This window comes from Sciurus vulgaris, assembly GCF_902686455.1.
Source record: "Sciurus vulgaris genome assembly, chromosome: 11".
NCBI lineage: Eukaryota > Metazoa > Chordata > Mammalia > Rodentia > Sciuridae > Sciurus > Sciurus vulgaris.
Window position 1 is genome coordinate 74,361,171 of NC_136472.1, and position 27,998 is coordinate 74,389,168.

The 27,998-nt window shown below is 34.4% G+C and overlaps 1 protein-coding gene across 3 annotated transcripts in view; it reads left to right on the forward strand.

Moving 5' to 3' along the window:
- ACER3 (alkaline ceramidase 3) overlaps positions 1 to 27,998 on the forward strand; it is a 178,707-nt gene that overhangs the window by 120,506 nt on the left and 30,203 nt on the right. For all 3 annotated transcript variants that reach the window (XM_079103994.1, XM_079103995.1, XM_079103996.1), the window contains 2 exons: positions 6,116 to 6,197; positions 13,226 to 13,261. In XM_079103994.1, coding sequence (XP_078960120.1) covers positions 6,116 to 6,197; positions 13,226 to 13,261 — 118 coding nt within the window. The remainder of the gene's footprint in view (positions 1 to 6,115; positions 6,198 to 13,225; positions 13,262 to 27,998) is intronic.

Consider the following 27,998-nt stretch of genomic DNA (forward strand, 5'->3'; position numbering starts at 1 on the left):
GGAAAGGGGAAACTCTCCAGGGGGAGAGTTTATTCTCTCAGAAAGGAGGATGGCATACCTCTCCTTGCCCACAGTTTTATTGGAGGTCCCAAGGAAGTTTCCTGAGAGTTCCACCCAGATCCACCTCTTGACTTCTGACTGACAGCAGGATGACATCAGACTTTCAAGTCCCCATTATGCATGACAAGTCTGTATATAACAACTTTAGCCCATGCTGACCAATACTAATTGGAACCTGTTCTTACAGATTTTATGGTTAGGGGTTATCTCCTTGTGTTCTGAGATCTGGTCTGTGTAATGGTCCCCAAATTCTCCCCCTGAAGGGTAATTTGTGTTCTCATCAGCATTTTGGGCCTGCATTTCTCCTGCAGGTAACAGGTTGTTTGCTGAGGAATGTAATATAGCCTTTCCAGTTAAGCCAGGTAGTGCTGTAAGTAAATTGCTTTAAAGTGAGAGAGAGAGAGAGAGAGAGAGAGAGAGAGAGAGAGAATGAATGTGGGGATCAACATAGTAGGCCCAGTTTATAGACTTATTCCCTTAACCTCATCTTCCCACTACTCATGTCTGTCTGTTCCTCCTCAAAGTTAGTGGTGCATACTAAAGTAACTCAAAGGGATTTTGGTCTCTTTTGTTTTTACTGAGCTGTAACAAACCATACTACCCTTAGTTCTTAACCTTTAATTACTAAAACTGATTTTTATCCAGAAATAATAAAAGGAAGAATGCCCAATTACTGCTTAGATTTGTATGACCTCAAATGCTATTGCCCTATTTCAAAGGTAGGAGAAAAGAAGATCAAGAACAGTGCAAAAAAAAAAAAAAAAAAAAGATAAGGATTGTCAAACTTTCTCTGTAAAGGATCAAAGAGTAAATAGTTTAGGCTTTGTGGGCCTTGGGCCTCTGTTGCAGCTTTTCAACCTTGCTATATTAGTCTCAGAACTGGTTAAGGTGGTACACACTTATAATCCCAGTCTCTCAGGAGACTGAGACAGGAGGATCAGAAGTTTGAGGCCAGCCTGGACAAATTAGTGAGATCTTATGTCAGAATTAAAAATCCATGACGAAGCTCAGGAGTAGAGTAACTCTGGATTCAATCCCAAGTGCCACCAAAAAAAAAAAAAAAAGACTCGAGCTGAGAAATTGGCTCTTAAACCATAGTTTGCTACCCCCATCTTAAAAAAAAAAAAAAAGAGTACTTGCTGATGAGTTCCTTAATAACATATTTTTAGAACTATTCTGATATTTTTGTATCTTTAGAAGAAAATGTTTTTGAGCTAGTAATGATGACCATATTGAAAAAAAACTAGATAATTATCATATAAAATGGGTTCAGAAAACACATGTGTATTAGATTAGGGAACAGAAGAATATTACTTAGAAATAAAGATAGGATGGGATTGGGGCTGTAGCTCAGTGGTAGAGCACTTGCCTAACATGCATGAGGCTGTGGGTTTGATCCACGGCCATACACACACACACACACACACACGTATACAGGCACAATAAGGATATTGAACTTATAGTTCAGTTTCTAGCTCTGGTAATTACAAACTGCATGACCCTGGGTAAGTCAATCTTCCATTTCTTCATTTGTTTTCTCATTGGAAGTTGTAGTACTTATAAATTTCTTATGAAGATTAAATTATTTATTCATTTATAATATAAAACTTGTATATTGTTGCTGTATCAGCCACTGTGGTGGGCACTGGAAATTGGAAAAGCAAGAAGTGAGATTTTACCTCAGAAAATCTGAGGTCTAGTAGAGGAAACAGAACCAAAAAACAAGCAGCCTTCCATATAATGTGATTAATATTCTACCTTAGACATATGCAAAGTTCAGTAGGGTAGGAAAAAGTAGAACTTGCCTCTATATGAAAATGAAGCACGATGTCCTGACTGTCATTTTGAATAGAACAAGTTTCAAAGTTCTACCACCTCAGTATGTAAAAAGGAATTTCTGTACATTTCTTCCTTCCTTTCTTTCTTTCATACTAGGGATTGAATCCAGGGCCTTATGCATGGTAGGCAAGTGCTCTACCACTGAGTCACATCCCCAACCCTTGCCCTAGTACACTTTAAGTGACTCCTAGAAGGAAATGGAAAGACTAAAATAACTTTAATCCATTTTATTGAGATATGATTAACATATAATAAAATGCACCCAGTTTAATTGTATAATTTGAGTTATGACAAATGCATACTCACACCATTACCTTTTATTAAGAAACAGAATATTTTGATCACTTGAGAACATTCCTTTCTGCTCTATTACAGTTCATCCTGATCCCTTCCCCTGCTTTTCTATAGATTAGTTCTGTCTGCTCTTAAACTTCATGTAAAAGTAATTATGCAATATGTACCTTTTTATGCCTACCTTCTTTTGTTCAATATGATGTTTTTGAGTATAACTCAAAATATATACTCATATGTTATTATGAATATCAGTAGTTCATTCTTCTTTTTTAATGCTACTAGTATTCCATTATATAGATGTACCATTCACCAATGATGGACATTAAGGTTGTTACCAGTTTGGGGCTCTTATGAATAAAATGATTATGTACATCTGTTTACAGGTCCTTAATTGGATATATGTTCTCATTTCTGTTGGGTAAAAACCTAGAAGTGGAATTGCTGGGTTGTATGATAAATATATACTTTAAAAGAAGTTGCCAAACTGTTGTCCAACAAGTTATATTTAATTACAGTTATACTAACAAATATATGAATAGTTTCATTGCTCGATATTCTTGTTAATAATTGGTGTTACCAGTCTTTTTATTTTTAGTTTTTCTAGGGAGTATGAAGTACTGTCTCTGGTGTTTTAATATGCATTTCTTTAAGAACTATTGATGTTATCCATCTTTTCACGTGCTAATTGACCCTGTGTGTATCTTAAGAAATATCTGTTCAAGCAGCTAGGAATATACCTTAGTGATAGTGCTTACCTAGCATGCACAAGGTCCTGGTTTTGATCTCCAGCACCACAAAAGGAAGAAAGGGAAAAAAGAAAAAAGAAATGTCTATTCAATCTTGTGCCCTTTTGCTAGAAACTGAGTTGTTTTTCTTCTTATTGAAGTATACAAAATTTTTTAGAGTCCTCTCAAATATTTATTTTAAATATTTTTTCAGAGTATGCATTATCTTTTCATTTTCTTAATGGTATCTTTTGATGAACAGAAGTTTTAAATTTTTATGAAATCCAATTTATTTTTTTTAATTTTTAGGTCTATTACCTTTTATGTCCTAAGAGATCTTTGCCTTCCTCAGGGTCAAAGAGATTTTGTTTTGTTTTGCTTTTTTCCCCCCAGGATTTTTATTAACTTTAGTTTTTATATTTAGGTCTGTGATTCATTTTGAGTTAATTTTGTGTAAGATAGATATGAGGCAAAGTTGAGGGGTCATATTTTCCCCTGGAAATAACTAGTTATTGCACACCATCTTTTGAAAGGATTATTCTTTCTGTGTTAAATTGTTTTGACTCTTTTTTTCTCTGGTCTGTTCTATCCTTGTTAATTGTAGCATTATTGTAAATCTTTTTTTTTTTTTTTTTTTTTTTTTTTTTTGGTACCAAGGACTAAACCCAGGGGTGCTCAATCACTGAGCCACATTCTGAGCCTTTTAAAAATATTTTATTTAGAGACACTCAGTAAGTTGCTTAAGCCCTTACTAAATTGTTGATGCTGGCTTTGAATTTGGAGTCCTCGTGCCTCAGCCTCCCAAGCTGCTGGGATTACCCAGAACATTATTATAAATCTTGAGATCAGTCAGAATAGTTCTCCTATTTTGTTCTTTTCCTATGTCATTTTGGAAATCCTAGGTCCTTTGCAATTTTGCATTAGTATTAAAGGCCACTTGCCAACTTCTACCAAAAAAGTTGGCTAGAGCTAGGTAGGTAACTCAGTGGTATACTAGTTGCCTAGCATAGCATACATGAGGACTAAAGTTCAACTAGTCCCTAGTGCTGAAAAAAAAAAAAAAAGGAAGAAGAAGTCTACTGGAATATTGATTATGATTACATTGGCTCTATAAACCACTTTGGACACAACTGATATCTTAAGAATATTAAGTCTTAGCCAGACATGGTACCTGTAATCACGATTTCAAAACCAGCTTCAGCAATTTAGTGAGACCCTAAACAACTTAATGAGACCCTGTCTCTAAATAAATAAAAAGCACCTGGGACATGGCTCAGTGCTTAAGCACCCCTGGGATCAATCCCTAGTACCAAAAAAAAAAAAAAGGGAGGAGGGGAAGGAGAAGAATATTATTCAGTCTTCCATATGACTGGCATAATTCTCCATTTGTTTAGGCTTTTAGAGAGATTTTATGGTTCTCAGTGCATAGGTGTTGCACTACTTTGTTAGCTCTAACTCTAGGTTTCTATTGATTTGGGGTACTATTTTAAGTTGTATTAGAATGCTAAAACTTTATTTTCCAGTTGTTAATTATTAGTATTTAGAAATGCAATTGATTTTCATATATTGACTTTTTATTCCATGACCTTGTTAATTTCACTATTTAATTATTTCACAATAATTTCTATTGGTTCCTTAGGGTATTCTTTGAACACATTAAGTATACAAAGCAGTCTAGACCACTAACCATTTTAAACCTGCCTTGCCTTCTAGGTTCATGTTCTTGTTCATTTGTGAAACACATACTTGAAAAGTTCCTTTGTGTTAGGTGTGATACTGGGTCCTAAAGAAATAGTCAAGGAACTCGTTGTCTAAAGAAGGGGACAGATAAGAAACTGACTGTATATGATAAAGTAAGATGACCATGGCAATAAATATAAGCCAGGTCTCCCAAAGACCTTTGGTTTCTTAGTATATAATCTGCTTTGAGGACATCAGAAATGATGAACAGTTTCTAAGCTATTGACAGAATGAAAATGCTAACTATAATTCACAAATATCCTACCTAACTTTATCAATCACCTTTCAAGCCATAAAGTCATATAATTTAAAAGAAAAACAAATATTCACTAAATCCTAACATTTTCCATCATCTTCCATGCCATGAAGTCATAGAATTTAAAGGCAAAGGGGAATTTAAAAATCAGGTATTACTAAGGAAGTAAGAATTGGGTTCAACTTTGCAACCAATTAGTAAACTAAGAGAATATTCCTACTGCCTCTACCAAGACAATCCTCAAAGGCTGGGTACTTACTGATAGCCAATTATTTGTTTATGTTTCCTTATTTACTGATTATCTTCTGGGCATCAGATGCTATCCTAGTGACTAGATATATTAAAAAGTAAGAATAAGGGGGGAGGGGCAGGGGTATGAAAGATGGTGGAATGAGACAGACATCATTACCCTGTGTACATGTATGATTACACGAATGGTATGAATCTACATTATGTACAACCATAGAAATGAAAAGTTGTACCCCATTTGTGTACAGTGAATCAAAATGCAGTCTGTAAAAAAAAAAGTATGATTGTATACCTGCCTACTAAGAATTCACAGTTTAGTTGGGGAAACAGATAAAAAAAGAGACAATTATTAAAAAGGGATTTTTTTAATAGTTTTTTTTAAAGAGATCATTAGTTACAAAACATAGAACCTTACTAAAGCTAGCTTGAGTTAAGAGAGATTTATCTTGAGGAGCTTGAGGAACGTATATGAAACAATAGTAGGAAGTACAGACTCCCTTCACTAGTAAACTAGATTTACTAGTGAAGAAAGGTTGTTTCTTCCACTTTCCCTCTTTTCTGCATTCCTTCCTCTCAGTTTGTCTTCAAATCTTTATATCTGTTTTCTTTTTCTTCCCTGAGGATTATTTTTCTGTTCATTCATCAACTTGTTCATTCATTTTGCCCACAAATATCAGCCTCAAACCTTGAGTTCATTTGACTTCATACTTTGAAGTCATCTCTATATTTATTTAATTGATTTAGCTTCTGGATCCTCAAATCCAAACTTTTCAGGAGAGAAGCTTTGTATCTACTGAAGTATGAGGCTGTGGGCAGTGCAGTTTCTAAGAATGTGGGTGAGAAGAAATGATGGGTATTACTAGATCACAAAGGTATGTGGGTAAGTGGTAAAGTCCCATCCTATTTATTCCTGTTATATATTCTAAAGAAAGTTTCTTTCTCTCTTTTTAAGGTTTGAATGTTTCAAGATGAAGAACTCAGTAAACTACCATCTAATTTTTACCCTAGTTCTATTCAGTTTACTAGTAACCACAGTAAGTCATATTTTATCTCTAACAGATTAAGCATGTAAATTTGTCATTTATGGAAGAAACATTTTGCTTCCTTTATTTGCTTGACGCTGTTCAAACTGAAATGTTTCTACATACAACTGGAATATCTCATTTTCAGATATTGCTTCTTTGTTTCCAAGTTTTATTTTTCCTTGTAATTGAAATAACTTTTTTAATGTGTAATTTTTTAAAGGAAGAAAGGTGAAAAAGTAAGTATTTGGTTAGTAGCAATGGAAAAACTAACTTTTATCATGGATGAACATACTACCTCCTATTTCTTAAAGAAATTGTCTCCACTCCATTGGACCTAGTGTGACTATTTTAATTGTTAACCTTTTTCTAATAATTTGAGATAGTCAGTTGCTTCTGATCCTACCCTACCTAGTGCTTTTCTTCCTCAAGTGAATTGCATTTTGTATTAAGAAAATATTAATTTAAACAAACACTTCAGGAAAACCTATCTGTCAGGCACAGGAAATACAGAGCTGCCTAAGAAGCAGTTACTATCCTTAAGGAATTTATTCTATTAGGAAAGTAAAATATATAAACAAAGAAAAGTATCAAAAGATAACTGAAATACTAGAAGTAAACGTTAATTTTATGGTGATAAGGTAAAAAAAGGTCAATCAAGACTGCTTGAGTGTACATTGTATCCCATAAATATGTGTGTATTTTTTATGTTTTTATGTATCAATTAAAAAAACTACTTGAGTAGGTTAAGGAAAAGCTTCAGAGAGGAGGCAGTTGAGTTAGATTTTGACTAATAATTGAAAAGTTCATCAGGCCCCTGGGCAACAGTGTGGTGAAACATTTTGAAATAGTCTTTCATATGTCCATAGGTATAAAACTCTGGAACCACATTGAGAATTACTGTTTTAAATTATTTACTACATGTCAGCTGTGGTGCCATATACTTTACTTTTATTGTTTTATTCATCACCAGTAGAATTGGGAGATATTTTATATAGTTGTACATTTAAGTGGGGAGTAGTGAATGTGCTTAATGAATTAGGTTATAAAGCTCATTGTATACCATGTCTTGCAATTTGAATTTTTATACTCAAGGCTGTGTAGAACCATTAACTGGTTTAAAGTAGAGAAAAAATGTAACCAGATATGTCTTAGAAAGATTACTGTGGTTATGGAGGGTGAGGAGGAATATGGGGCTAGACCCCAGGGATCTTGTATTTAAAGATATGAGACTCACACTATAAAGTAACATAGCTATAGGGATGAAAAGAAACTGACATAAGTACCTATCTGTGGGACCCACTGAGTAGAAAAGATAGAAATAGAGTTAAAAAGGAGTTATTAGGCTGGCTCTTCAGTTTATGGCCTGGCTGTCAGCATATGCAGTATGCCCTTAACCATGATAGGAAACTTGGAAAATGGGCAGCTTTTGCAGAAATTTAATGAATTAAGTTCATATCATGGCATAGAGGTAGATAAATTCAATTTAGAATATGTTGGATTTGAAGTGCCCAGCATTTATAACACCTGAGGCTTAACAAGTAGTCTAGTCTAAAGATGTAGATTTGGGAGTTTGCAGAGTATAAGTAGACGTGTGGGGATAGATGAACTGGCACAGAAATAGCACAGACCACTATGATGACTAAAAATAGAATGCTACATCTACAGATAGAAGAGAGAGAGCCAGCAAAGGAGACTGAGAAAAGTAATCAGAGATACAGGAAAACCAAGAACCCAATGTCACAAGAATTTTTAGAAGTGAAAAGTAAATAACAGGGCTGGGGATATAGCTCAGTTGGTAGAGTGCTTGCCTTGCAAGCACAAGGCCTGGGTTCAAATCCCCAGCATCACAAAAAAAAAAAAAAAAGAAAAAAAAGAAAGAAAGAAAAAAGTAACAAGTATTAGTTGCCTCTGAACAGTTGTGAATAAAATGAAGTTAGAACTAATAGAAATTTTTAATTAGAAAACCAAGTAATCTTAATGAGAATACTGTCACCAGTAAATTGATGAAGACAGAAGCTATATTCCAGCTTGTTAAGATGTTAAATAGAAGATGAAGGGGCACATATGCAGTATTTTCTTGAGTTTCTAAACTTTGCTTAAAGTGCATGCTAGCTAATGATGAAAGAATCCTAGAACCTTAGAAGTGAAAAATAGTCTTGTTACTGTTCAAAGAAGAGAATAAAGTAAGTGTAGAGTGTCAGTGACTTGCCTTGCCAACCAAGTTTATATAAAGAGTTAGTAGCAGAATCAAGATTGGACCACTTTGTAAGTTAAGAGATGATGTAGTTAGTTAGAAACAGGCTTTGGAGTTGGGCATGGTAGCCTGGGCCTATAATCCCAGCTATTCCGCAGGGTAAGGGAGGAGGATCACAAATTTGAGGTTAGCCTAAGCAACTTAGGGAGACTATGTCTCAAAATAAAATTTTTAAAAGGGTCTGGGAATGTAGCTTACCTGGCATGCACAAGGCCCTGGGTTCCATCCCTACTACTGCACAAAAAAAAAAAGGCTTTGGAATCGATCAGATCTCAGTTTAAGATCTAACACTGTTACTTAGTAACTGTGGGACCTTGAGCAAATTACTTAGTCTCTTTCAGCCTCAGTTTTCCTTACCTATAAAATGTAGATAACAATAGTATACATTTCATATTGTGAAAATTAATATTGGCACATAGCAAGGGCTTCATAATTCTCTGCCTTTAAAAAAATGTATCTTTTAAGAGACATGCCCTTTTGCATTTCTTTTATTAGTTAGCAATACGAATCTGATATCATTAACCATATATAGGGAAATTGTTTTGTTTTGTTTTGTTTTGGTACTGGGGGATCAAACCCAGGTTCTTGTTCATGCTAAGCATGCAGTCTATCACTGAACTACACCCTATAACCCCCAAAATTACTTACTTTAAAAAAGGAATTCAGAGATTAAAAGCATTCTCCTTTGCCAAGTTTAGAGTTACTGATATAATGTCTCAGACACATTATTTTCAAAGCCCTGTGGCTGCTCAGAGGAAATAATCTGATCATTTTGTAGCTAGAAACTTACTCCAGAAATAAACTTGGTAGACAAATTGAATGAAAGTGTAAAACTTTATTAGATTGCTGCATTAAATGAGAATATAGAGATGTTTACAACCAGTCCTTTCTATTAAAGAGATTCTTAACTTGGGGCAGAGTGGGGCAAGGGAAGAGAAAATAAATGCCATAAGTTAGTACATGGACAGTGATGGTAGAAAAGGGGTGAATAGTTGCTTCTGAGATACAGAGGAAGGGATCAAAAAAGGCTTTAAGAAGGAGGCATACTTTGAGTTAAATCTTCTTTTCCTTTGTTCTAATTAGTTATACATGACAGCAGAGTGCATTTTGACATATCATACATAAATGGAGCATAACTTCTCATTCTTCTGGTTGTACGTGATATAGAATCACACCAGTTGTATAGTCATATATGCACACAGGTTAATAATGTCTGATTCATTCTACTCTCCTTCCTACTCCCAAACCCCCTCCCCCTTCCTAGTCCAAAGTACCTCTGTTCTTCCCTGGCCACCCCCTTTTGTGATTTTATCATCTGCATATCAGAGAAAACATTCAGCCTTTGGTTTTTTGGGGTGGGTTTATTTTGCTTAGTATGATATTCTCCAGCTCCATCCATTTACCTGCAAATGCCTTAATTTCATTCTTCTTTAAGACTGAGTAATATTCCATTGTGTATACATACCACATTTTCTTTATCCATTCACCTGCTGAAGGACACCTAGGTCAGTTCCATGGTTTAGCTATTGTGAATTGTGCTGCTATAAACATTGATGTGGCTGTGTCACTGATTTTAAGTCCTTTGGATATAAACTAAGGAGTGGGGTAGCTGGGTCCAATGGTTGTCCCATTCTGAGTTTTCTGAGGAAATCTCCATATTGCTTTCCATAATGGTTGCACCGATTTGCAGTCCCACCAACAATGTATGAATGTACCTTTTCCCCCACATCCTCGTCAACATATATTGTTGCTTGTATTCTTGATAATTGCCATTCTGACTAGAGTGAGATGAAATCTTAGAGTAATTTTGATTTGCATTTCTCTAATTGCTAGAAATGAACATTTTTTCATTTATTTGTAGATCAATTGTATTTCTTCTTTGAAGTGTATGTTCAATTCCTTAGCCCATTTATTGATTGGGTTATTTGGGGATTTTTTTGTTGTTTTTGTTGTTGTTTTTGTTTTTTTAGTATTAAGTTTTTTGAGTTCTTTATATATATCCTGGAGATTAATGCTTGTCTGAGGTTTCTGTAGTAAAGATTTTCTCCCATTCTGTAAGCTCTCTTTTCATGTTATCGATTGTTTACTTTGCCGAGAAGAAGCTTTTTAGTTTGCATCTATCCTGTTTATTGATTCCTGATTTTACTCTTGTGCTTTAGGAGTCTTGTTAAGGAAGTCAGATCCTAAGTCAACATGGGGAAGATTTAGGCCTACTTTTTCTTTTATTAGGCTCAGGGTCTGTGCTAGTGCCTAAGTCTTTGATCCACTTTGAGTTGAGTTTCATGCAGGGTGAGAGATAGGGGTTTATTTTCATTCTGTTAAATTTGGATTTCCAGTTTTCCCAGCACCATTTGTTGAATAGGCTATCTTCTCTCCAATGTGTGTTTTTGGCACCTTTGTCTAGTATGAGATAACTGTATTTATGTGGGGTTTTCTCTGTGTCTTCTATTCTGTACCATTAGTCTACTTGTTTGTTTTGGTGCAGTACCATGCTGTTTTTGTTACTCTAGCTCTGTAGTATGATTTAAAGTCTGGTATTGTGATGCCTTTACTCTTCTTGCTGAGGAATGGTTTGGCTATTCTGGGTCTTTTATTTTTCCAAATGAATTAAAATAATTTCTTTTTCTAGTTCTATGAAGAATGTCATTGGGATTTTAATAGGAATTGCATTAAATCTGTATAATGCTTTTGGTAATATGGTCATTTTGAAAATATTAATCTGCCTATCCAGGAGCATGGGAGATCTTTCCATCTTCTAAGATTTTCTTTAATTTCTTTCTTTAACGTTCTGTAGTTTTTATTGTAGAGGTCTCTCACCTCTTTTGTTAGACTGATTCCCAGGTTTTTGTTTTTGTTTTTGTTTTTGAGGCTATTGTGTGGGGTAGTTTTCCTAATTTCTCTTTCAGTAGATTCATCACTGATGTATAGGAACACATTTGATTCATGGGTGTTGATTTTATTTGATTTATGGGTATTGATTTTATATCCTGCTACTTCGCTGAATTCATTTATTGGTTCTAGAAGATTTCTGGTGGAATATTTTGAATCTTCTAAATATAGAATCATGTAATTGGCAAATATTGATAGTTTGAGTTCTTCCTTTCCTATTTGTATCCCCTGAATTTCCTCTGTCTGTTGCTCTGGTTAGAGTTTCAAGGACAATCTTGAATAAAAATGGTGAAACAGGGCATCCTTGTCTTGTTCTAGTTCTTAGAGGGAATGCTTTCAATTTTTCTCCATTTAGAATGATGTTGACCTTGGGTTTAGCATATATAACTTTTACAATGTTGGGGTATGTTCCTATGAATCCCTACTTTTCTACTGAACATGAAAGGGTGCTGTATTTTGTCAAACGCTTTTTCTGCATCAATAGATTTCAAAAGAAATGATCATATGATTCTTGGTTTTAAGTCTGTTGATTTGATGAGTTACATTTATTGATTTCCATATGTTAAATCAACCTTGCATCCCTGGGAGGAACCCCACTTGATCGTAGTGCACTGTCTTTTAAATATGTTTTTGTATGCAATTTGCCAGAATTTTATTGAGAATTTTTGCATCTATGTTCATCAGGATTGTTGGTCTGAAGTTTTCTTTCCTTGATGTGTCTTTGTCTGGTTTTGGTATCAGGGTGATACTAGCTTCATAGAATGAGTTTCTGTTTCGTGGAATAATCTGAGGAATATTGGTGTTAATTCTTCGTTGAAGGTCTTGTAGAACTTGACTGAGAATCTGTCTGGTCCTGGGTTTTTCTTGATTGGTAGGCTTTTGATGGCATCTTTGAGCTGAATCTTAACAGATGAGTATTTACCAGAAGGTGAACATTTCTGAACAAAGTAAGGAGAAGTACGTTTAAAGTTACAAAAACATGAAATTAGTACATCTGAAGAAGCACAGTACTTTCTGGCACTCAGGATGAGAAGGAGACAAGAAGACAGCAGTAATGCCAAACAGAAAGGCAAAAACTGTGGGAGACTTGGAAGGTCAAACTAAGAAATTTGAAACTTGTCTGTAAGTGATGAGAGTCGGTGGAATTTTGGTTCCTCTGTACCACATCATTTAAAAATTGTGCTCCCCAGATCAATACATGCATGTTAAATATTAAACAGGCATTGAGCTTAAAGAACCCATGTGACACAGGATCCTAAAACTAGAGATTATATAATTGGGAATGCATCTAGGTGAGTGAATAGATTGAATACAAAAGAATGAATAAGAAGTTTGTTTTTAATTGTCCTCACTTATTGAACACCTACTGTATGCTAGACACTTTCATGTATGTTAGCTTAGCATTCCTCTCCACTGTTACTCTCTATTACCCAGATAAGATAAAATGGGTCTTTGGGTTCATTGACTGCTCAAGGCCTGTAACAAATAAATGGTAGAGTTTGAAATTTGACTCCTATCTCTAAATCACTCAGTGTTCTTTCTACTGTAGAATAGACATAGTATAAGAGTTACCAGCATAACTTCCTCACTCATGAGTCTTCATGCATTCTTCTATCTCCTTGATGGTGACACAAAGGCCAAGAAGTGAGAGTAGTTCACAATAGATTTGAAATATTTCATTTACCATGGCAAGGTTAGCACTGGGAGAGAGCCATCTGTATGTATTAGCCCTTTTGTGGCATGCTACCTAATCTGATTGGCTTTACATGGTTGGAGTCAAGTCTGAATAAGAAGAAGTAAGCAGGAGAGGTTTGGGATCTACTGAATAAGGAATAGGTTTTTATTCCCCCTCTATAATATACTTCATTCACATGTGTTTTCTAATATTTTGCAGGTTTACCTTCATGTAAAAGATCCCATATTTCATCAGGTAATTATTTTAAATTATCACACATTTGATTGTTTAATAGTACTTACCTGCTTTGTGTTTTACTTTTCTGGGAATTATATGTAGATATAACTTTTGAATATGAAACAGTAGATAGCCTATAAAAATTCAATGTTTAAAACAAGAGATTGCAAACATCAGTGCTTACGGGAACCAGGCTTAGGTAACAGGAGTATATCTAAGACAGCCAAAGCCCAGGTCCAGCTGTCTATTTGTATTCAGTAATGCAAGCACAGGATTGCTCTTACAGGCAGAAAGAACCAAGGAGCATCATAAAGTCTTACTTTATACTTACACACATAAAGTCTTATGCTATTATGATCTAGAAAAGATAGACTGCGTGGACTGAGAGTATATAACTAAGTCGTAGAGTGCTTACCTAGCACATGTGAAGACCTGTGTTCAATTCTCAGCACTGGAAAAACAGGGAAGAGGGGCAGGGGACAGGCTACAAATTCTTTGACTATTTCCCCCTTAATATATTTTAATACATTTTGTTGAGGAAGAAGGTTATTTACAATGAAGGAAGCAAACACAGGAAACTTTGTTGTAGGAAACGATGATTTAAACATATCCCATTATGAAACCAGAGTGAAATAAAATTGCAGACCTTAAATAAAGAGAATTGTTATTTATTGAGTACAACCAGGTTCCTGGTACCATGCTCATTACTGTATAGACTTCTAAACTCAGCAGCTAACCTACAAATCAGAGATTTTTATGCACATTTTAAAGGAAATGTGCTCAGAGATATTAAGTCATTTGCCCTGGGGTGATGAACTTATTAAGGAGCAGAGCCAAGATTGTAACCTTAGATTTGTTTAATTCATATCATCATTCTTTTAATAAACTGACTAACATAAGTAAATAAGTAAGCAAACAAGCATACTTTTCAGGAGTGTCAGAGGCCTTGCAGTTTTTAAAATATTTTGTGCTTATATAAAAAAATTAATGCCTATAACTTTTTTAACTCAAGTTATACACTAATCGTCTAATCAAAATCTCTTTGTTGAAATAAATTCTATAACCTCCTTACTGGGCCTTGCTTTTCTTCAGCAACTGAAAGCATATGTACTATGTACTGCTACAGGGAAGGACATCATCACCTTCTTATTTATTGTAATTTGAAATGCTGTCATTATTACACTTTTATTTAGAAAAATTTATTTACACAGTGAAAAACATGAAGTTTATATGAAAAATCTTCACTTTTTATAAATTTTGTTTGTTTGGCATTATAAGAGAGAAAAATCATAACCACAAAACAAAAATTGGAAATTTGGGATTAATTTTTATAATTTTGTGACCACCAATTTTCCATTTTATGTTTTAGATCTATTTGACCCATGTAATAAAAATGACAGACTATTAATGTAGCTGCCCCTGCTCCTATATCCATTATCCAGTAATAAATATTTTCTTCTCTGTATATAGCAATATTTGCTGATGAGAAGGCAACAGGATGTAAACTAGATCTGTCCATGTCCACTGTGGTTTATGTGCTAGTCCGAGAGTTTAAAAAGCAGGATCAGAGGGGCTGGACTGGTGGGGGTTCTCAGTGATAAAGCTCATGGTTAGCATACACAAAGCCTTATTTTTGACCACAGCGGGGGGAAAAAGGCAAGATAGGGGTTTTCAAATAGCTGAACACATGAAGGTCCTGAAAGGTGGCACACCTAGATAGGACATGGGAGCTATGTGCCCCTTCTTCCATACTTCACCTTATTTATCACTCCATCTATATTTTTTGTAATATCCTTTATAATAAACTGCTAAACAATTGAACTAATAAGCCTGATTTCTTAATATTGGAGAAGGAACTTAAATATGGAAAGAGGAAGGGCTAAAATGAACTTTAGGGAATTTGATTGAAATTGGACATTCTTATATGAACTCATGGTTTGTATACCATATTAAGAAAAATAATGTGGAGAAATTTATGATCAAAGTTAACATCACCAGTAAAGGAACAAATATATACGGTGTTTCTCCTAACATGATGCACTGGGAAGGACACATGATTTGTCTGGTGTTTGTATCAAAAATAGATAACCTGAATTAATCAGGAGGAAAAAAATCAAACAAACCTAAACAAAAGGACATTCTACAAAATAACTTGACTATAACCTTTAAAAATGTCAGTAATTTAAGACAAGATTAAGGAATTACTCTGGAATAAAGAAGAAATATGACTGGTAGAGCACTTGTCTAGCCTATGTGAAGCCCTAGGTTTAATTCCCAGCATCATGAAATAGAAGGGAAAAAAAGACTTAAGATTTGACAACTAAACATACCTCATGGGTCCTATATTTTCTTTGCCTACAATGAATGTTATTAGATAATTGTAAAACTTGAATAAAGTCATTTAGTATTATAACAGTGTCAATTTCCTAGTTAACAATATTTATACTTTGCTTATATAATAGAATGTCCTTGCTTTTAGGAAATATACACCAAAATATTTAGGGATAGATAAAGAGAAGTAGATAGAGCACGTGTGTTAAAATGTTAACTTCTGAGGAATCTAAGTGAAGGCTATATGGGAGTTCTTTATAGTATTCCTGAAACTTTTCTGAAAACCTGAAATTATTTAAAATTAAAAAGTTTAAAAATTGGGATGTATTTAGATTTCTGGTAATTAAATAGCATTAGAGTATCATATTAATTGTATTTTAAAATGTCAGTATTTATAGTATTCGAGAAATGATATCCATTGCAACTATTCAACTTACAGTGAAATTTTTAAATTTCAACCTACAAATGTGTGAGACCTTTTAGGGTAATAAAATTACTCTGTATAGCAAATGGTAGATACATTTATCCAGACCTATAGGATTGTAAACACCAGGAGTAAACCTTAATGTCAGCTATGGACTAGGGTGATGATGATGATGTGTCATGCAGATTCTTTGTAACAAATGTACCTCTGTGATGCAAGATGTTAATTATGGGGAAAGCTGTGCATGTATACACAGGGGCTATGAGGAAACTCTTGGTATTTCTGCTGAATTTTGTTATGATTGTAAAAATGCCCTAAAAATAAAGATTATTATTCTTTAAAAATCAGAATATAGAAATGAAGAAGTAGGAGGATGTTAAGGTGAAGCACATAAGTAATCTGAGGGTGAAAGACTTCTATTAATGTAAGTAATCTGAGGGTGAAAGACTTCTATTAATGTAACTACTCCTGCTGAAATATCCATGTGTTTTCCAGAAATAAATTTCATTCTTTGTGTATAGAAGTAATACTTGCTCACAAGGGAAGCAGGATTAAAGTAGGTCTGTCCATGTCCACTGTGGTTTTTGTCCTAAACCTAGAGATTAAAAATCAGCATAGGAGGGTTGTGGGTGTAGCTCAGTGGTAGAGCATGAAGTTAGTATTCATTCAACAAATATCCACTGTGTGCCTTCACAGTACCAAATTCTGAGCTGGAAGCTGAAAATAGGCAGCAGAGCAGACTTTAAGATCTAAAGTCAAACAGACCTGGATTCATATCTAGACTCTTCTACTTAATAGCAATAAGCTATTTTGTTTTCATGATTTTTTTGTGTGTGTGCACATGTGTGTGTTGCAAATATATTTGTCTCCCCCATGCAAAGCTAGAATGCAAGCTCCATGAAAGCAAGGAGCTGTATCCTCAGAGTCTGATACAGTGCTGAACAAATAATAAGTACTGTTTAAATATTTGTTTTGTGAATGAATGGAATATACCATGAAAGGCAGGGTAGGGAAAGATGATAATGCACCATTTTTTTAAAAAAGTGAAGGAAAAAGATGATTAAGAGTGAGGAAATATAGACAGAATATTGAAGGGGTCATTTGATGAAATGCAAGTTATAATTATGTGTAAAGAAAAGTAAATGCAAAGACGGTTTGCCTAAGTATTCCTGGGGTAAGGCTTTAAGATGTGATTAAGAAGATAAATAGGAATTTGCAATGAATCCAGACTGAGAGAGGATGTTCAAAATCAAAGAAGAATGAGAAATTCATGCTTAAGTGCATAGACTTTGGAGTTAGATTGTCTGAGTTGAAAGCTTGGGTTTACCATTTGCTCCTTAGATAAATTATTTAATCCCCTGTGCTTCAGTTTTCTTACCTATCAAATGACATTAATAATAATAATACCTACTTCATAGGATTGTTGTAGAATTAAATGAAATCAAGCATGTAACATGCTTGTCACTATGCCTTACTAATATACATTAGCTATTAGTAATTGAGCTGAAAAGAGATGTGATCATGTTTGTATATTATAAATTTGCTGTTCCAACAAAGGATGGGTTAGAGGAATGAGAGCAGATTAAATTAGGAGAAGACACAATTTAGTATTTACGTAAACACTGCTTTCATAACCAAGTACTTACTAAATTCTAGAATGGAAAAATAGATTAGAAACTTTCTTAACCTAGCAGAAAAATAGGGCTTGGATGATAGAGCATCCCTAGATTCAATCCCTAGTACTGCAAAAATTGTAATGATAATAATACAATGTATGGCTTGCTGTTCATTCTATTATACTGTTGATTTACCTGTAGATTTAAATTTTTTCAAAATAAAATGTTGGGAAAATTAGGTAACAATAAAAGGAAAGAAAGTGATGAAATAATTATAAATACATGCTTCTAAAGTACTTACCAAGGAAGAGGATTTTATGTACTTATTATGAAATTATTTATTGTATAGTCTGTTTAAAAGTCTTTGTGAAACCAAACTCTTGAAAGTTAATATCAAAGAACTTTGTTCTATCACTAAAAATTTATTTATATTGGTAATTTAAAAAATAAAGAAGTAGCATGATAGAATTACTGCTCCAAAGTATATTTTCAGAGCCAGACCTAACAACATGGTAAAATTATTATTCTAATCTAGTCCCTCTTTATCCAATATAAAGATTTATTTCTCTATCATGGCTTGTGTGCTGCCAGTTTATATTAAACATAAAAAGCTCAAACTCCTACATAGATTGTCTTGATAATACCTTAAATATTCTTAATGAGCATTTTTGCTCATTAAAATATTTGATATTTTATTATTTTCCAACTACTGTAATCTTTCATTTTAATAAATATCTATTTCAATGCTGATGTTTTCAAAGTCTAAAAATAATGGAAAAGGAGGGTGTTATCTAATATAAGGGAGCACTGGCTTAAGAATTTAAAATCTTGATTTCTTGCCATTCAATTACCCATGGACAGATTTCTTCTGTCTCTGTATTTTAACTTCCTCATCTGTAAAAATGCCCAAAACAAGGAAAAGTATTATTTTACAAGCATAATATAAAAATATAAGATAATGTAAAGTACAAGTCAATAAACATAATACAGTGTGATATTTAAAGTACCAAGTCATGCACAGTGGCATGTGCCTGTAATCCCAGTAGCTCAGGAGACTGAGGTAGGAGGATCATGAGTTCAAAGCCAGCTTCAGCAACTTAGGCCCTAAGCAACTTAGTGATACCCTGTCTCTAAATAAAATATAAAAAGGGATGGGGATATGGTTTAGTGGTTAAGCACCCCTGGATTAAATCTCCAGTACCAAAAATAAAAAGATATAGGATTTATAAGTTTTTGCCTATGATAATCATGGAAAGCTTCTAAAAGGAGGCATTTCAGTTGGGCCTAGAGAGATAAATAGTGAAATAAAATTAGGAGAAAAGGGTTAATAAACACTCAAAAAGTATCTGCTGCAGGTCAGGCATGGTGGCACACACCTATAGTCCCAGTTTGGGAGGCTGAATCAGGAGGATCACAAGTTCAAGGTCTGACTGGGTAACTTAGTGAGACCCTGACTCTAAATAAAAAATAAAAAGAGCTGAGGATGTAGCTCAGTAGTAAAGCACCACCCCCACTCCCTGGGTTCAATCCCCACTGCTGCAAAAAAAGTATCTGCTACAACCAGAATTCTTTGTCTTGTTAAGCCAGATTAGCTTCCCAGATGGAGAAAATACTGATAACAGTTCTACTTTACTATATTAAGTCCAAGGTGACCCAAATATCTCCAAATAGGAGCCAAATGCCATTTATTTAATTGGATGACTTGTAAAGTATAATACATAACATAGCTGTCACATTCAGTAGAATCACAAGTGTATTTTAAGGGGAAAAAAAAGAAAGCATACATAAAAGTAGATAAAAATAATGCTTAAGGAGTCAGTGAACACTATTTAAACAACTAATTAACAAATCAGTAGTTGAATATCTCAGATGAGATATCATCAGATGTCTTAGGGAGTCCTGTTGCTTAAAACTCCCTGCCAAAGTAGATGTCTCCTAAAGATTGTTTCTAGACATGACACATCAGTGTATTAATATTTGCACTTCTCATTTGACCCTCAGGGTTTGCAAAAAAGAACAACGTGAAAAACAAAAATCTAAGTAGCTTTGTTTAAATTTTATTGTTTCATTTGTGGCATTTTATTACAAGTTAGGAACATAAAGATATCATGGTGTAAGCCCATTTGGAATAAAAGGAAAGGAAGCTAGTAATTTTTTATCTGTTATGTGCTAAATATTGTATATCTAATCATATAGCTTATATAGGCTGACTTAATTCTTATCTTGATATCTTTGTTTTATAAGTGAGATAACTGATAAACTGTTAACCATCCCACTGCTTCTTAGTTAGTGGCAAAACTAGAAAATGAACCCAGCTCTTTTTCATTCCAAAGCTTATAACCCTATGATACTATGATGCTCCTAAAGCAGATTACTTTGGAATCTAATTTGTTTTCAGAAAGATCAAATTTAAAAGAATAGGGAATTGAGGCTATAGCTCAGTGGTAGGATGCTTACCTGGCATGCATAAGGCCCTGGGTTCTTTCCTAGCACTGTAAAAAAAAAAAAGTGTACACACATACATATATACATATGAACAAATAGAATGACCAGATGTGACGGCACATGCCTATATTCCCAACTATGCCAGAGGCTAACACTGGATGGAGCCCATGAGTTGGGGCCAGCCATCTCTTAGAGGGGGAAAAAAAGGTGCAGAAAGGTTGAAAGAAAAACTATAGAAAAATATGTCCCATGCACATACTAAGCAAAAACAATATGGCATCATTATATTTACATCAGATGAAATAGACTTTAAGAAACATTTGTGGTGGCACAGTGGTACACATCTGTAATCTCAGCAGCTTGGGAGGCTGAGACAGGAGGATCACAAGTTCAAAGCCAGCCTCAGCAACTTAATGAGACCCTGTCTCAAAATAAAAAGAAACATTTCTAGTGATAGTGATTACTTCACAGTAAAAGATCCAAATCATCAGAAAATCATGATTTAAAATTTACATATACCTTTAATATATAATGTAAAACTTGATAGAACTAGAAGGGAAAAAAAGACAAATTCTTAATACTAGGTGACTTTAATACATTGTTCTCAGAACTTGACAGAAGATATAGAATATGTGAGCAACATAATTTTTAAAGCTTGATCAAAAAGGCAAATGTAAAATATTGCAGCCAACAATCACAAAAATCCTTTTTTTTCTAATATTCAGAAAACATTCACAAAAATCAATCACATATTGGGTTGTAAATCAAATATTAACAAATTTCAGTTGGAATCAGAATACAATTTCTGATTGTATTGCAATTATATTAAAATATAGTTATTACGATTCAATAGCTCATGGACCCAAGAAATCACATAAGTTAGAAAAAGTTTTCTGGTCTTTTTTCTCTCTCTCTTCTCCTTCTGTGACTCCTATAATGTATGTGTTAGTTGCTTGATTGTCTCCATAATTTCCTTGAGCTTTTTTCACTCCTTTTTATTCTTTTTCTCGAACACTAAAAATTGAATTATAATGAAAATATGTACATGTTAAAACTTGTAGGGCTGGGGAGATAGCTCAGTTGGTAAAGTGCTTGCCTTGCAAGCACAAGGCCATGGGTTCGATTCCCAGGACCACAAAAAAAAAAAAAAAAAAAAAAAAAAACTTGTAGGATACAGTAGAGTTAGTACTTGGAGAGAAATATGGTTAGCCTTAAAATATGTATATCACGAAACCAGACATGGTGGTGCACACCTGTAATCCAGCAACTTGGGAGACTGAAGTAGGAGGACTGCAAGTTCAAGGCCAACCTGGACAATTTAGTGAGACCCTGTCCCAAAATAAAAAGTAAAAAGAACTGGAGATGTAGCTTAGTGGTAGAGCACCCCTGGGTTTAATTCCCAGTATTTATCAGGGAAAGAGGAAAAGCTAAGCATATATTTTAAGAAACTAGAAAAGATAAAAACAAAGGAGTGACATTATCAAGATACTGGAGTAAAGCCTTGGAGTCTCCTTTTTGTCCACAAACATACCAATTCAGCAATAATTTACAGACAGAATCCCTTTGTGAAAAATCAGAAACTAATTGAATTGAAAGACTCTTGCATTCTGGGAGAGTGCAAAACCAGATTCACTAAAACTGCTTTGGAGATTCAGTATACCCTTTCTGGAGATTTTGCCCTGGTACAACACCATGCAGTCAGGAAGAAAGCTCTAGATCCCACCTTCACCCAGGAGATGGAAGGAGTTGGTTCACATATCCAATGCCCAAACTCTTTGGCTCCTCAGAGGACAGAAATCAGTCTTGCAAGTCTTGGAGCTCTGACCAGTTCATCACAATGTAGCCAACCAAGGAAGAACAGAGGCAGCACCTTAGACTAGTAGACACCATTGATCCTTTCAGCACAGAGCAAGCAAACAAACAAACAAAAAAAATTCCCAACTCTTAGCTTTTTGCTAAGGAGGATAAGAGTTAATCCTTCTATCTGGTGTCCCCAACTTCTCCAGGACTGCCCAAAGAAGTAACATCTCTTTGATGTTCACAAGTTCAGCTGTCTTAGTACTCAAGAGAATGGAGGTGGTGGCTAAGGTTGGTAAACACCATAGCTTTCCCTTACCCCAACTCAGCCTAGAGTGAACAGACAAAAAACATAACTGCCTGTTTCTTCCTGGGAAGGGAAAGCATCAGTAGAGTCCCCCAGGGTGTCTGACTGGGCCAAATAGTGAGGAATCTTTTCCTGTGAAGAGTAGGAGAGGTACCTGTTTTGACTAATGTTCAGACATGAACATAGTCAAGAAAAATGAAGAAACAGGCAAAGATGCTCTTAAAAAAGGTGCAAGAAATTCTCTAGAAACTGACACTAATGAAACAGATAGATAAATTACCCAACAGAATTCAAAATAACTCCGCTAAAGATGCTCACCAGTGTCAAGAGAACAAGGCAGGAACAAAGTGAGAATTTCAACCAAGACATAGCAAATATTTTTTAAAGTACCAAATAAAAATCTGTCACTAAAGAAGTCAAGCAAACTAAAAACTAAGTAAGCTGAGGGAAAGATCAGGGAACCCAAAGACAGGTCACAATACATAATTCAGTGTGAGGAACAAAGAAAAATGAAAGAGTGAAGAAAAGTTAAGGTGATTATAGATACCATCAAGCAGACTAATATATGCGTTATGGGAGTTACAGAAAGAGGAGAGAGAGAAAGAGAGAAAGAAGCGGAAAGCTTTTTCAAAGAAATACTGGCTCAAATTTTCCAAAAACTGAAGAAGACAAACACCAAGATTTAAGAAGCCCAAAGAATACCAAATGAGATGAATCCCCAAAATCCCATGCTTGGACACATTATAATTAGGATTGCCCAAAGTCAAAGACAAGGAGAGAATTTTGAAGCTTGCAAAAGAAAAGCACTTGTCACATTTACAAAACCTCTATCAGCAGACTTTTCAAATAATCTTACAAGCAAGAAGGAAATAGAATGAGATATTCAGAATGCTGAATAAAAAATACTATACATGGCATAGCTCTCCTTCAAAAAAAAAAGATTAGCAGGGTTCAGTGGCACAGGCCTGTAATCCCAGTGACTCAGGAGGCTGAGGCAGGAGGATCACAAATTAAAGTTCAGTCTCAGCAACTTTACAAGACCCTCTTTCAAAATAAAAAAAATGAAAAGAGCTGGGGATGTAGCTCAGTTATAAAGGGCCACTGGGTTCAATCCCCAGTACTGAAAAGGGGAAAAAAGAGCAGGGGTCATTGTTACAAAAGAAGAAAAATGTCAAGTAAACAACTTAACTTTACACCTCAAAGAACTTAAAAGTGAAGAACAAAATAACAAAGACTAGATCAGAAATAAATGAAATGGTAAAAGGAAAAAAAAAAGGAGTCAACAAAATTGACTTACTGTATTGAAAAGGTAAACGTGTGTATGTGTTACTAGGAATCAAACCAAGGGCTTCACACACACTGGTAAAATTGACTAACCCTTAAATAAAGATATGAAATAGACATTTTAACTGATAACATAAGAATGAAAAGGAGGGACTGGGTGGAGCACTTGCCTAGCATGTGTGAGGCCCTGGGTTCAATTCTCAGCACTGGACCTTGTTGTTGATGGACCTTTATTTTATTTATATGGGTCCATCAACAACTAAAAATATATATATATATATATATATATATATTTTAAAAATGAATGAATTCCAGCAGCTTGGGGAGACTGAGGCAGGAGGATCTCAAATTCAAAGCCAGCCTTAGCAAAAGTGAGGCACTAAGCAACTCAGTGGGACCCTGTCTGTAAATAAAATACAAAACAGGACTGGGGATGTGGCTTAGTGGTTGAGGGCCCCTGAGTTCAATCCCTGGTACCTCTCTCCCAAAAAAAAAGGAATAAAAAGGATGTTAGTAAGAGACTACTGTGAACAAAATATATGCTAACAAATTGGATAATCTAGAATAAATGGACAAATTCCTAGAAACATGCAATCTACCAAGACCAAATCATGAAAATAGAAGATCTGGACAGACCTCAAACTAGTAAGGAGATAGAATCAGTTATCAAAAATGTCTCAACAAAGAAAAGCCCAGAATTAGATGTCTTCACTACCAAATTCTACTAAACACTTAAAGAATTAATACTAAACTCCCTCAAACTCTTCCAAAAAATTGAAGAGAACACTTACAATATAATTCATGAGACCAGAATTACTCTGATACCAAAGCAAATATTTTTATAAGGAAAGAAAATTATAGGCCACTATCCCTGATGAGCATAGATGCAAAATCCTCATCAAAGCATTTACACAAATGGTATGCCTCTACTTCATGTACAGAGAAACAAGATGTATCCCATTTGTTTACAATAAAAGTAAATTTTTAAAAAAAGCATTTACAAACCAAATTCAGCAGCACATTAAAATGATCAGATACCATGACCAAATGGGATTTATCCCTGGGATACAAGGATAGTTGAGTATATGAAAAGCATTTTAATATGATACATGAGATTAACAAAATAAAGGGTAAAATCATGTTGTCTCAATAAATACAGAACAAATGTTTGACAAAATTCAACCTCTTTAAAAATTAAAGGAACTCAACAAAGAATAAAAGGAAAATACTTCAATTTAATACAGGTCACATCTGAAAAGCCATCAGCTAGCTGGGTGCAGTGGTGCATGCCTGCAATCCCAGTGACTGAGGCAAAAGGATGGCAAGTTCAAAGCCTACCTGGGCAACTAAGCAAGGAGTGGGGAGCCCTCAGCTAACATCATACTCAATAATAAAAACAACTTTTCCTCCAAAATCAGGAACAATGCACAATGTTCACTCTTACCACTTCTATTCAATGTAGTATTAGAAGACCTAGCTAGTGCATTTAGGCAAGAAAAATAAATAAAGGTCACTGAAATTCAAAAGGAAGAAGTAAAATTGTTCCTATTTACAGATATGATTAATTTATAAAAACTCTGAAGAGTTGACAAAATAACTTAGAACTAATAAATAAATTTAGGGAAGTTACAGGATACAAAACCAACATAAAAAATCAGTCGCATTTTTATATTACCAACAATGAACTGCCTGGAAAAAGTTAAAATAATCCCATTTATAACAACACCAAAAAGAATAAAATATCTAGGAATAAACTAAGGAGGTAAAAGTGTATATTGAAACCTACCGAACATTGGTTAAATAAATTAAACAAGACACAAATGGAAGCCATCTGTGCTCATAGATTAGGAGACTTAGTAAAATATTCTTACTTCTCAAAGTGATCTGTAGGTTCAATGCAATCCCAATAAAAATTCCAAATGAATTTTTGTTACAGAAATAGAAACAGAATTCTAACATTCATGTGGAGCCACAGAAGACCACAAATATATAAATCCCGTCTTAAGAAAGAACAACAAAACTGGAAACGTCGCACTTCCTGATTTTTTTAAATATTTTTTTTAGTTGTATGTGGACACAATATCTTCATTTATTTAATGTATGTGGTGCTGAAGATCAAACCCACTGCCTCACATGTGCAAGGCAAGTGCTCTACCGCTGAGCTACAACCCCAGTTCCACGCTTCCTGATTTTAAGATATATTATCTCCACAGGTGTTGGTGTGAGCCTATAGTTTCAGCTATTCGGGAAGCTAAGGAAGAGGAATCATTTGAGCCCAGGAGTTTGAGGCCAGCCTGGGCAACATAGCAAGACCTCATCTAAAACAAAACAAAACAAAAACTATCAACTATTAGCCAGTACTAGAAAATCCTACCTAAAGGACAAAAATTATATAATTATCTTAAGAGATGCATAAGAAATGTTTGAATAAAGTATATCAATTCATGATTTTTAAAAATCTCTAGCAAACTAGAATTAGAAAAGGATTTCTTAATCTGATAAAGGTTATTTAAAAATATTAAAAACTCTAAGATTTTGGGTAGTGGTAGAACATATGCTTAACATACACAATGCCCTGGCTCAATAGCCATAGCAAAAACAAAAATAAAGACCTATAGTAAACATTACACTTAGTGGTGAACCATTGGTAGTTTTTTGTTTGAGATTTGACATAAGATAACAATGTCTGATTATTTTTGAGGGTTTTTTGTTTTGTTTTGTTTTGTTTGTTTGGTTTTGGTTTTGGTTTTGGTTTTTGATTTTTGGTTTTTGTTTTTTTGTTTTTTTTGTACCAGGGATTGAACTCAGGGGCACTCAACCACTGAGCCACATCCCCATTTATTTAGAGACAGGGTCTCACTGAGTTGCTTAGTGTCTCGCTTTTGCTAAGGCTGGCTTTGAACTTGCAAACCTCCTGCCTCAGCCTCCCAAGCTGCTGGGATACAGGCATGCGCCACTGTGCTCAGCACAATGTCTGTTATTAATGATTGTGTTTCTAGAGGTTTCAGTGCACTTCATTAGGCAAGAAAAAAATAAAAAGCATTGAATTGAAAAGAATGAAGTAGAACTTTAAATATTCGCAAATGACGTACAAATGTGTACATAGAAAAATCTAAAAAATCTACAGATGCTAGATTTAGAAAAAATTTTGAAGTAAGTCTACATGACATAAAAACAGTATACAAAAAGTGGCTGTATTTATTTAGAACAACAGACAAAATGACTTTTTAAAAAATATAGTTTCTAATAATCACCCAAAATTATGAAATACCTATCTAACATAAATGTGCAAGGTAACCTATACATGGAAGAAATTTTATATACTTAAAGACATTAAAGAATACCAAAATAAATAGATAGCTATGCCATTGTTATAAGACCAAACACACTAATTATTTATCCTTTTTTTTTTTTTTTTTTTTGCGGTACTGGGGATTTGAACCCAGGGCCTTGTATTTGCAAGGCAAGCACTCAACCAACTGAGCTATATCCCCAGTCCTAATTATTTATCTTAAAACTAAGAAGTTGAATTCATCAAAAGTCACCATTGAGTGAAAGTATATGATAAAGAGTAGAATAAGATGTTTACAACACATATAAGCAAGCCAGTGCTAGTGTATATAATGATTGCCTACACACCAATAAAAAGAAAGTGTAAGATTCAATAGAAATGGACAAGAAACACTAAGACATACTCCTCAAGAATATATTCAGATAGCAATAAACATGTAAAAAGTGCCCAGTCTCATTATTGATCATGGAAATGAAATTTTTAAACATGAGATATTACTACACACACACTGGAATGGCTAAAATCATAAATACTGTACAGGGCTGGAGGCTCAGCTGTAGAGTGTTTGCTTTGTGTGCACTCTCCCTGGGTTGAGTACCCAGCACCACAAAAAGGAAAAAAAGAAAGTAAAAGAAAAGGAAAAAACTACAGTACGAGCTACTGACTGGCAAGGATGTTGAGCAACCCTCTTACATTTTGGAAAACAGTCACATGAACTACTAAAGTTGAACTTACACATTATTTTATGATCCAGCAGTTTGACTCCTATATGCCTATATCCCTGAATATATATGTACATAAACAATAGAAATTAAAATGTTTATATCAGGGTCATTATAAATAGTTAAAAAATTAAACCCCCAGGTCCATCAGCAGTGGACTGGATATATAAAATATGCAAATAATGAAATAATAGCAATAAAAACAATACAACTCATATAGATTGAATGAGGCTAACACAAATATACTATAAGGTTCCATTTATAATGAGGCTGAAAAACAGAAAAATTTAAATTCTACCATTACAGAGCAGAATCTTGGGAAATCTTGGGGGAAGGATATAAGGCTAAAGATGTGTGAGGTAGACTTATGGTATGTTGGCAAAATTCCGAAGATGTTGTTTTATGATAATCATCCACTTAAATTTAAGCTCTAATTTACATTTTGAGTACTTTTGAGTGCTTTTCTTTGTGTGGATATGCGCATGTCAGCACATGCACTGTATTTCATAGCAACTCGAAAGGCTAAGGCAGGAGGAT